Source organism: Malania oleifera, chromosome 6 (genome assembly GCF_029873635.1).
Source record: "Malania oleifera isolate guangnan ecotype guangnan chromosome 6, ASM2987363v1, whole genome shotgun sequence".
Lineage (NCBI taxonomy): Eukaryota > Viridiplantae > Streptophyta > Magnoliopsida > Santalales > Ximeniaceae > Malania > Malania oleifera.
The window spans coordinates 27,568,125-27,580,337 of NC_080422.1; the positions used below are offsets into that span (position 1 = coordinate 27,568,125).

At 35.8% G+C, this 12,213-nt stretch overlaps 1 protein-coding gene across 1 annotated transcript; it reads right to left on the reverse strand.

Moving 5' to 3' along the window:
* Positions 1 to 1,909: 1,909 nt before the first annotated feature.
* Positions 1,910 to 10,040, reverse strand: LOC131158521 (receptor-like protein 15). The gene is made up of 4 exons (XM_058113391.1): positions 9,920 to 10,040; positions 2,545 to 2,700; positions 2,242 to 2,385; positions 1,910 to 2,106 (listed from the first exon to the last, which is right to left on the reverse strand). Exons 1-4 carry the CDS (start codon positions 10,038 to 10,040, stop codon positions 1,910 to 1,912), a joined length of 618 nt encoding a protein of 205 aa, XP_057969374.1.
* Positions 10,041 to 12,213: the final 2,173 nt, after the last annotated feature.

The window sequence follows — 12,213 nt, forward strand, 5'->3', positions numbered from 1 at the left end:
CTTCAGCTAGATAGAACAACCTTCGTCGCCAAGTAGGATTGACATAGAGAATAGCTATGACCCCCAAGAAAAATGTGACGTATGAAGTAGCAAAACTTGCAAAGAAGGTCACTGGATCCACTTTATACCATTTCCCATCGCTTTTGTCTGGTGAGTGAGGTGACTCAACAATGGGGCTACCATTTTTTTTCAGTACTTGCCCACAAAGAAATGGATTTCCAACGAAACTACTTGGTTCGAATGTCAAGAATTGCCCCTTGTTTGGAACTTTACCTGATAAATTGTTATGAACCACGCTAAACACTGCCAAGAAGTTTAGATCAACAAGTATTGAAGGGATTTCCCCATTCAAACGGTTGTAAGAAAGGTCCAAGCTCTCTATTTGGCATAGGTTTGAGAAAGAGCTTGGTATAGGACCGGAAAATTGATTGTGGGACAAGTTCATTGCATGAATTGAACTTAAATTTCCTAGTTCATATGGGATTTCACCTGTGAGGTTGTTACATGACAAGTCCAATCCAGACATGTTATTTAGGATCCCACCCTTGTAGGGCCTGAATATGCTTTTTGTGACAAAACCAACTTCTTCTTGCCATCCATAATATTGAATTACCACAGTAACTTCTTTGTGCCCCTTCGGTAAACCTCCAGATTCCCAATATGAAGATCAAAGCCACGTGAATTCCAAATTATTTGAAAAGCTGAATCGGTAAGCCCCTAAATTTCCAAAAGTGATGTTGCTGAAGCAGTGGGGTATTGACCCATAAAGAGAGTTATTGGAGAGATCCATTATGCTTATTTCACTTAATCGACACAACTCATTTGGTATTAGTCCACTCAAATGGTTTCTACTCAACAAAAGGACTTTTAATCTAGAAAGCGATCCAATCACACTTGGAATCTTTCCAAATAAACGGTTATTCCTAATGTTTAGTGAAAATATTTTTGAATAATTCAAAAAAGCTTCTGGTATTGATCCTCCAATTTTGTTCCCTTCTCAACGCGTTGAACATGAAGGTAAAGTTCCTGAAAGATCATTATAAGAAATGTCTAAATATTCGTTAGGAATATTTTCACATGAAAATTGAACACTGAATAGATTCTTCCGCATGTTGAGTATAGACAACGAGTGTTTACTGCCTAACAAATAAGGAATCTGACCAGACAGGTAATTGCTGCTAATATCTAAATTCGATAAATCATACAAATTTGCTAAATTGCGTAGAGTTCCAGAGAACTGGTTGTGGTCCAGACGCAGAAAACTTATTCTGCTTATATTGAAGTGTTTTGAAAATATATGACCATGAAACATATTGTGAGACAAATCCAAAAACTCCAACTGGGTGCAAGCTGCAAGCAATTCTTTTGGTACCTCTCCTAAAAATTTGTTAAAGGACATGTCCAATCCCCAAATCTCACTCATGTTGCTGATCGAGGATGGAACATGTCCTCCAAAAGCATTTCTAGAAATGTTTAGATGTATTGTTTGTGGAATCATCTCCCCTATGTTTGACTGAATTTCACCAACCAGCTTATTTTCTAAGACATCAATATCCAAGCAAGCTATTGGTGGCAAACGAAATTGACCCACCAAAGAGTTGTTCCTAAGAATTAGGTATGCTAGTCTTGGATTGTTTTCTAGCAACAGCTTGGGAAAATGTCCTATCAAGTTATTGTTAGAAAGATCAATGGTTCTTAACTTGTATTGGCCCCAAAGGAATTTTGGAATATGACCACCGGAGAGTCTATTTAGGTTGCAGTTTGATAAATTAAGGACCTTTAGTTGAAATTTAGGAACCCAAATTGATAAGTTCGTTTCCACCTGGAACTTGTGACTGAAACTGTGGAATCGAACAACCTCAAGCTTGGAATGATTTGCAAATGAGCTGAATGAGAATATGCCCTCGAATCAATTGTTGCTAAAATCAATGTACTCCATTGCTGTTAGGCCAGAAATGAGAGATTCAGAAAGTTTCCCTGTAAATTGATTCTTGGAGAGATCCAGAAGCCTAAGATTTTTCAAATTATTCAAACATGGAGGAAGGGTCCCTTTGAGATTGTTTTCACTAAGATCCAACTCTTGAAGTTTGTTCAGTTCACACAAATCTGCAAAAGAAATCAAACAAGTAATGATTTCACAGCTTTGATTCTCTTTCCATCGGACTACATGGAACAAAACAATTTGCAAGGAAAATTTAATATGAATGGATTGATAAGCTAGACATGCTGCTTAATTCTTACCTGGAGGTAAAGACCCATTAAACTTAGTGTGAGCCAAAGATAAAGCCTTGAGAGAAGGTAATGCTAGTATACTTGGAGGAATACTCCCACTCAAAAAATTATCCCCCGAATTTAAGACCTCCAAATTCCTAAAAGTTAATGTATCTGCAAAAGAAGTGTAAAATTTGAAAACGAAAAAATCATTCAACATATCTGCAAAAGAAGTGTAAATTTTGAAAAAGAAAAGACATTTTTTGTCAATTACTATGAGCTTAAGAATTAAAATGAATTAAACCAAAAAGTGAGAAGGTTTCAAACACATACCCAAGTCAGAAAGTTGTCCAATAATTGAATTTGCCTCAAGAGATAGATATCTAAGAGCTTGGAGTACCCTTAAAAGCTTTAATACGGATTGGGAAAAGCCATTGCTGCTCAGATCAAGGTAGCTTAGCTTGCTCAACTTGGATAGTCTTTTGGAATCTGAGACAATTTTAAAACATTTTCAAATATATGCTCTTGGGAAATTTTAATTTTATATTGTGCCCTCACATATTTAAAAGCAATTATGTTACTATGCTATTTTAACATCTATTGGGTATAAGTTTTGCAATATGTAGAAACGTAGTACTAAGTTAATTTAAGATTGATAGGCTTCTAAAATAACCTAGTATATAAGGAAAACCTAATAGGGTTATGGTCCCCAAGTCAATTCAGAAACAATTTCATGTTCTTTATTTTCTCCATCTAAAGAGAAGAACACAAGTGAGACACTTAAGGAATTGACTGTGGAAAATCAAAACTCTTTATTAAAGGTTGTTGAACAATAAAATTAGACACATCTATGGATCTAGGTATTTATTATGCGTTTAGTTTTCTTAATTGAATAACATGCTAATCTTGGGTTATTACGTTTTATGAATCAAAGTTATTTCTAACAAGTAGTATCAGAGCCTAATCATGTTGTTGATTAAGAAACTGTGCATGATCTGATCTAAGAATGATATTGATTCTATTAAAACCCTAAATCTAAGTTTTTCATGCTAAAGTTTAAAGAAAATCTTGATTTGATGTGTTATTGCATGATTTTATGGATCAACATGTTTTAGGGTTAAAGGAATTTTATTCACCATGCTTAAAGTCGTGTTTTTTCAGCCCTAATTTGGGATTTTTAAGGTTTGGGATCGATTTGGAGTAATTCCAATCAAAACAGAAAAATAAAAATAAGGAAATTCTTCATGGCTTGCCGGCTAAAAAAATAAATAAATAAAAATAAAAGTGGGACTTTAGGTTTCAGCACCTGTGAAGGAAAGAAATTTTTTTTTTCTTTCTAAGGTAATTTTTGTGTGTTGAGTGTTTCAACATAAGTATATTGAAGTATTAAGTTGTCAAGTAACCTTTATTATGTTGGTGCATTTATATTGAAACATTAGTGACGTATGTGTGTTGTTTGTGCAAGTAATGATTAGCCCAAAAGAAGGTCATTGCTATAGCTAGCAAAACAACTTGCATACTTGTGGTGATAAAAATGTTACAATTGTTGGGTTACCCATGTGAATAATAAGTTGGTCCAAAGAACTTGTTGTTTGACAGGACTTATTGTAAATATTTGATCACTGCATAAAGAATACCACTAACAAGTTAATATTTTTGTCCAAAGATAGAATATTAATGTTGTACTAGGTATCTTCAGATGAGGCCCACTTTTATTTGTTAATATACATGTCATGTATATATGGAACTGATTTGGGAATATAGTATGAATTGTATATTATGACTAAACATATTGTTTGGTTTCAATGTACATTTAATTACTGCATCTTCTACTATGATTTCTATCTACATAAATTCCATTCCACAACTTAACAATTCCAACTTTAAGAACTAGAAGGAGAACGTTATGATTGTTCTAGGTTGTATGGATCTGGATCTTGCGCTATGGATAGAACGACCTCCCTCCGTTACGGATACAAGTACCTCTAATATGAAGAGGGAGTTGGAGAGGTGGGAGCGTTCTAATCGAATCAGCCTAGTGATCATGAAACACTCTGTTTCAGAAGTATTTAGGGGTGGAATGTTTGATGAGGATGATGCTAAGGTATTTCTTGATGAACTATAAAAACGTTTTGCAAAAGACAAAAAGGTTGAAACAAGCATCCTTTTTCTAGTCTTGTTTAAATGAGGTATAAAGGAAAAGATAGTATCAGGGAATATGTTATGGAAATGTCTAATATTGCTTCAAAGCTAAAGACACTTAAGTTAGAATTGTCTGATGATTTTCTCATGCACTTAGTTTTGATTTCCCTTCCAACAAAATACAATCAGTTCACTGTGAGTTATAACACTCAGAAGGATAAGTGGACTTTGAATGAGCTTATTGCTCATTGTGTGCAAGAAGAGGAAAGGATTAAGCGAGAGAAGATGAAAAGTACTCACTTAGCAACTTCCTTTAAGGATAACAAAAGGAAGAAGGATAAAGTTGCCGCAGTTGGGACATCCCAAGGAAAACTGTAAAAGAAACTAGACCAAGAATTTGGCTGCTACTTCTACAAGAAGGGAGGACACCTCAAGAGGGACTGTCCTGATTATGCCGCTTGGTGGAAAAAGAAGGGTATGCTTCTAACTTTAGTTTGTTTTGAAGCTAATTTGGCTATAATACCTTTACATACTTGGTGGGTAGATTTGAGTGCTACTACTCACGTAAGTGTGTCAATGCATGACTTCCTGAGAAGTTAAAAGTCGGTTGATGCTGAAAGATTCATCTATATAGGTGACGACAATAAAGTTGAGGTTAAGGCAATTGGGACATTTAGATTGTTATTAAAATCCATTTGTATTTTGGATTTGGAAGAGACATGTGTGGTACCATCTTTTAGATAGAATTTGGTTTCAATTTCGGTATTGGACAAATTTGGTTATTCTTGTTCTTTCGGAAATAATAAATTTTGTCTTTTGTTAATATTCAAATATGATTGCAATAGGATCATTGGTTGACAATATATATATATGTTAGATACTATTGCCTCTAATAACGAGTCATTGCATATTAGTTTACGAGGTACTAAATGCAAAATTGAGGCGCATTTCGCCACCTTATGGCACAAGCAGTTAGGACATATTTCTTGACAGAGAATGGAAAGGCTTGTGTCAGACAGAATCTTGGGACCCCTTAACTTAACAAACTTTATAGTTTGTGTTGAATTTATTAAGGGGAAACTGACAAAAAAAAGAAATTTATTTGCCACTAGATCCCCATTCCCTACGGCTTCTTGGAATGGACAATAGTATTTTATACATTCATAGATGAGTGCTCATGCTATGGGTACCTTTATTTGATACATGAGAAGTCACAATCTCTAGACGTGTTCAAGGCTTTCAAAGCCAAAGTTAAGAACCATGTAGGCGAGAAAATTAAGGCGTCAAATATGACTGTGGTGGCGAATACTATGGTAGATATAACGGATCAGGAGAACAACGTCTAGGACCTTTTGCTAAATTCCTAGAGGAATTTGGTATTGTCCCACAGTACACTATGCCAAAGAAACCTAGCAAGAATGGTGTTGCTAAGAGACGAGACATGATGCTTAAGGATATGGTAAGATGTGTGATTAGTCATTCTTCTTTACTAGAATCTCTCTGGGGAGAAGCACTAAATACTACAGCATATATACTGAATAGGGTGCCATGCAAGGTAGTAGCTAAAACTCCTTATAAACTTTAAACTAGAAAAAGGCCAAGTATTCGGCATTTACACCTTTGGGGCTGTCCGACTGAGGTTAGGCTATATAGGTCAAATGAAAAGAAACTGGACCTGAGGATAATGAGCTGCTACTTTACTGGGTATGCTGAAAGGTCAAGGGGTTATAAATTTTATGAATGCTCGACAAGGACCTTCTTTGAGATGGGAAACGTCAAGTTTCTTGAGGAAGTTGAGTTTATGGGGGGAGATAAGGTTAGGGATATTGTCTTTGAGGAGGAATTTATTTCTCTTCCTAGTATTGCTATTGAACATATTCAAGAAAGAATACAAGACAATATCATTGTACTCCCTACACAAAATGAGGATATTGCTCTAGAAAAGCAAACTCAACAACCTCAAGAAGTAACGCCATTAAGGAGCTCCACTAGAGAAAGGAGAAGTGCGATTTCGGATGATTATATTACTTTTTCTCCAAGAATATGAGTTTGACATAGGTGTGGTGGAAGATGGTCCAATCAACTTGCATCAAGTCAAACAAAGTTCAAGTTCTTAGAAGTGGATTAATGCCATGAATGATGAGATGAATTCCATGAAAGCAAATGACATTTGGGATCTAGTCAAATTACCCGAAGGTGTGAAGCCCATTGGTTGCAAATGGATATTTAAGACCAAGAGGTTTTAAGGGGTAATATTAAGAGATATAAGGCACGTATAGTTGCAAAGGAATTCATTCAAAAGGAAGACATTGATTATAAAGATACTTTCTCTCCAGTTTCATTGAAAGACTCTTTCAGGATTATAATGGCATTGATGGCTCATTTGGACTTAGAGCTTTATTACATGGATGTAAAGACAAAGTTTCTCAATGGTGACATTGATGAAATGATTTATATAGTTCAACCTAAAAATTTTATTTTGGAAATTCAGAAAATATAGTCTACAAATTAAAGAAATCCATTTATGGGCTCAAGCACGCTTCCCGTCAATGGTATCACAAGTTTCATCAAGTAATCATCTCATATGATTTTAAGATAAATTTGGTTGATGATTGAGTATACCATAAGGTCAGTGGGAGTAAGGTTATATTACTGATTTTATATGCCAATGACATATTGCTGGCAAGTAGTGATATAGGATTATTGCATGAAACCAAGAGATTTCTAACCAAAAATATTAAGATAAAAGATCTTGGGGACACCTATTTTGTATTAGGAATTTAGATACATAGCGATCACTCTTGAGCTAGACTTGGGCTATCAAAAAATAGGTATATCAAAAGGGTACTTGCTAGATTTGGCGTGAAAGACTCTCACCTAGGAGATACACCCATAGCTAAGGGAGAAAGGTTTAGTCTCAGTCAATGCCCCAAGACTAAGGTTGAAAAGAAGGAAATGCAAAATATTCTTTATGCGTGAACTGTAGGGAGTCTTATGTATGCTCAAGTATGTACGTGTCATCATTTGGTGTACATAGTTAAAATTTTAGGCCAATATTTGAGTAACCCATGATTAGATCATTGGAAGGCAACCAAGAGGGTTATGAGGTATCTTCAAAGAATAAAAAACTACATGTTCACCTACAGGAAATCAGATCAACTTGAGATCATTGGGTATTCTAATTCTGATTTCATTAAATGCCAAGATAGTAAGAGATCCACTTTTGGCTATATCTTTCTACTGGCTGAAGGTTCTATTTCCTAGAAGAGTATTAGGCAAACTCTCATAACTCCTTCGACCATGGTAGCAAAATTTATAGCATGCTGCGAGGCATCTAATTAAGGAATTCGGGTGCGGAATTTTGTCACGAGGCTGCATATCTTGGACAGAGTTGAAAAACCGCTCAAGATCTATATGACAATAAATTTGTGGTGTTGTATTCAAACAACAACAGAAGCTCCACCAAGTCAAAGCATATTGACATAAATTTTCTAGTGGTTAAGGAAAGGGTTCAGAGTCGTTAAGTGTCGATAGAACATATTGGGACAAACTCCATGGTTGCATATCCACTCACCAAGGGTTTACTGCCTAAGGTGTTTCATGAGCCCATTGCTCGTGCAGGAGTTGTCTTGTTTGAAGATGTTGCAATTTAGTGGGAGTTCATATTTGATTTTATTTTTTGTAGAAATAAAGTAATAAAGGAATGCATTTTTTTTTGTATTTGTGACTCTGAATGTTATCTTCCTTTTGGAAGAACTAAAGATTAAGGAACTAAGGTTGATCTCATATGGAATAAGGTAGGACTAGTTGAGATATGCATGTTAAGGTTAAAGAGAATGCATATTACCATGCTACACATTCATACTCGATCTATGCCATTAAGTGTATTAGAGTTGTGACCATTGATGTGTTTAGTTAGGAATATGAGTGTAATGAATGCCGCTTTGATCTCATGCTAGTATATGAGATGAACAAGATTGAATTAAGGAGATGTTATAAGGATAATAGCCATATTGCGTACACATAAGGTTTGGGTAGTATAATTGTTTCTGATATTTATGTGTCGCCCAAGTGGGAGATTGTTAGGAAATTTTAATTTCCTATTGTGGGTTCACATATTTAAAAGCAATTATGTTTTTGGGCTATTTTAACATCTATTGGGTATGGGTTTTGCAATGTGTAGAAACCCAATACAAAGTTAATTTAGGACTGATGGGCTTCTAAAATAACCTAGTATATAAGGAAAACCTAATAAGGCTATGGTCCCCAAGCCAAATCAGAAACATTTTCATGTTCTTTCTTTTCCCCATCTAAAGAGAAGAACACAAGTGAGGTACTTAAGAATTTGACTGTGGAAGATCAAAACTCCCTACTAAAGACTGTTGGACAATCAAATCAAACACATCTATGGATTCAGGTATTTATTTCACATATAGTTTTCTTAATATAGATTAAAGTTATTTCTAACTTATGCAACAATGTATTTCTAAAAAAAAAAATTACGGTGTTATACATACTCAAATTTTTGCACTCATCTAAAGAGAAAAAAAAATATAAGAATATATATATCAATGAATAAGGGTTTTGAGTTGGAATTTAATATGGCATTCCTGTGAGGAAAGTAAATATGATGAGCAAAATAAGAGTTTATTGACTTTCAGACCTTTTGTAATGAAATATAAATATTACATCCGATTTAAAAAGCTAAGATTGCTTAAAGAATAAGTTATGTTGTGTCTCTCATATACATAGAAATTTTTTGAATGCTTTGATTCCTTTCTTATCACAATTTTACAATGGCAAAGGTCAAGAAATGTGGTGGCGTCTAGAAAACTAAAACCAAATTTACACTTCTAACAACATTCTATATATCTTACTTATTATATGCCTTTTGAGAAGTAAGGGAATAACAAAACTAACAAATTGTCCCTAACCGAACTGAAATCGTCTAGCTTTTTATTTGAATCGTTTCGGTTTGGTTCACAAAAGCAGGGAACCGAGTTTTCGGTTTGGATTTAGTTTTGTACTTTAAAGAAATGTTTAAACTGAACTGAACCTATTGAGGAAGGCCATAATTCATGGCAACAATCTAGCTTAACATCACAGCAAGTATCAAGAAAATTGGGGACTGATATTACGTGAACTTTCTATTTAAGAGAAGTTAGAATATCGTCTAAATATGGACATGAGCGTGTAGATTAATTAGATTCAATTTTATGTTTCCCATTTACATAGGGTTGTATAAAGTTTGAAAAAAAGCATCAATAGCAATTCATTCTTTGCTCCATCATGAATTTTAAAAACGCTAGGTTGGACATGTCTCCCTTCTATTACTTGAAGACATGGAGTAAGTCCAAGCATTGCCTGAAATTTTCAGAACTAACTGATTTCGTTAGAATATCCACTACATTTTTGTACGTATGAACTTTTTCTAACACAAGTTCACCCAAAGCAATCAATTCTCGAACTCTGTGGAACCTCACATCAATGTGCGTGGTTCTAGCATGGTATACCTAATTCTTCACTAAGTAAATGGCACTCTGACTATCATAATGTAACACCACACCATCTTGCTGTAACCTCAGCTCTCTGAGTACACCAGTAAGCCATAAGACCTCCTTTGTAGCTTCGGAAACTGCCATATGTTCCGCCTCAATCGTGGACAATACTACCAGAGACTGTACCATGGATCCAACATACTGGTCCTCCTACAAGGGTAAACACATATCTCGTTGTAGACCTTCTATAATCCATATCTCCAGCATAATCTACATTGACAAACCCCATAACTGAAGGACAACCCTGTTGCTTGCAGAACATAATGCTATAATCTATTGTACCCTACAAGTATTTGAGTATTCATTTTACAGCTTCCCAATGTTGTCTTCCGAGATTAAAGAGGAACTTGCTCACCACACTCACTGCATGAGCTAAATTTGGTCTTGTATATATCATGACATACACTAAACTCCCTAGAACACTAGCATAGGGGACCTTTGACATGTCCCGAATTCCCTCATCCGAACTTGGGCAATTTGTAGTAGACAACTTGAAATGATTCACTGGAGGTGTACACACAGGTCTTGCATCAGCCATGCTAACCTCTCAAACACCTTCTCCACATAACCACTCTAAGATAGTTATAATCTCCCTGTAGTCCTATCTCGGTTAATCTCCATCCCAAGTATTTTCTTGGTTGAACCAAGATCCTTCATGTCAAATTCCTTATACAACAGGTCCTTTAACTGATTTACCTCAGTTAAGTCTTTTGCAACTATCAACATATCATCGACATACAATAACAAGAAAATAAGTGAGTCATCATCAAGTTTATTCACATATACGCAGTTTTCATACTCACATCATTTGTAACCAATTTATATCGTATAGGAATCAAACCGTTTATACCATTGCCTTGGATACTGTTTCAGCCCACAAAGAGATTTCTTCAACCTACAAACAAAATGTTCTTTTCTTGGTTCAATAAATCCTTTCGGTTGTACCATGTATATTTGTTCCTCAAAGTCACCATGAATAAATGTTGTCTTCACGTCTATTTGTTCCAAATGAAGATCGAAATGAGCTACCAACCCCAACATAATTCTAATAGAAGTATGTCGAACAACTGGAGAAAAGATCTCATCATAATCTATCCCCTTCTTTTGTAAGTATCCTTTTACCACCAACCACGCCTTGAACTTCTCACCTACCTTTTCTGATATTGCCTCCTTCTTCCTGTACACCTATTTGCACCTAATCAGTCTCTTCCCATCTAGAAGCTCCTTCAACTCCCACATTTGATTTTTACGTAGTGACTTCATTTCCTCAATCATTGCTCTCATCCATCTATCTTTCCCCTAATCGTGCACCGCCTCTTGAAATGAAGTTGGATCGTTGCAACTAGTAAGAAAAACATAAGATACTAACTCTTCAAACTCATACCTTGGCAGAGGCCAAATATTGCGTCTAGATCTTCTTAACAGAATATCGTCGACTTGCTGGCTTTCCAAGTTAGAGCTCCCTACAACCATAGGACCATGATCATTTCCCTTTCCCTGAGTTTACAACTTCATCGGCATGATATGTTCATCACTGCCCAGTTTTCTAGCTCATGTTTCTGTTCATCAAACTCTTGAGTACGCTTCACCATAGCCTTCTCATCAGAAATTACATCCCTATTGATCAACATTCTGTTTGTAACTAGGTCCCACAACTTATATCCAGTCACACCCTCTGGATAGCCTAAGAAGATGCAACGACGAGACTTCGGGTCAAGCTTAGACCTCTCCTCACTAGACACATGGACATAGGCTGGACACCCGAATACTTTCAATTCGAAGTAGTCTACTGCAATTCCTGTCCAAACCTCTTCCACCACTTTACCCACTAGTGATTCCCTTAGTGATTAGTTAACCAGAAAACAAGTCATACTAACTGCCTCGGCCCAGAAGTTCTTCGGTAGCACTGCATTCAATTTGAGACACCGAGCCCTATCCACAAGAGTTTGGTTCATCTGTTCCACCACACCATTTTGCTAAGGTTTTCGGAGAACTATAAAATGTCTCTTGATGCCCTACTCCACACAAAACTCCATAAATAGAGAATCAACGTATTCAGTCCCATTATCCGATCTTAAGTATTTGATTCTCCTCCCCTTCTGGTTCTCCATTTTAGCCTTCCAAATCATAAACTTGGCAAATGTACTTGATTTGTGATGTATGAAGTAAACTCAGACCTTCCATGAGTAATCATCAATGAAACTCACATAATACACATATCCACCCTTTGATGCAATTCTTACCGGGCCCCAAATATCTGAATGCACACAGTCAATAATTCCTTTTGTCTTATGAGTAGCTA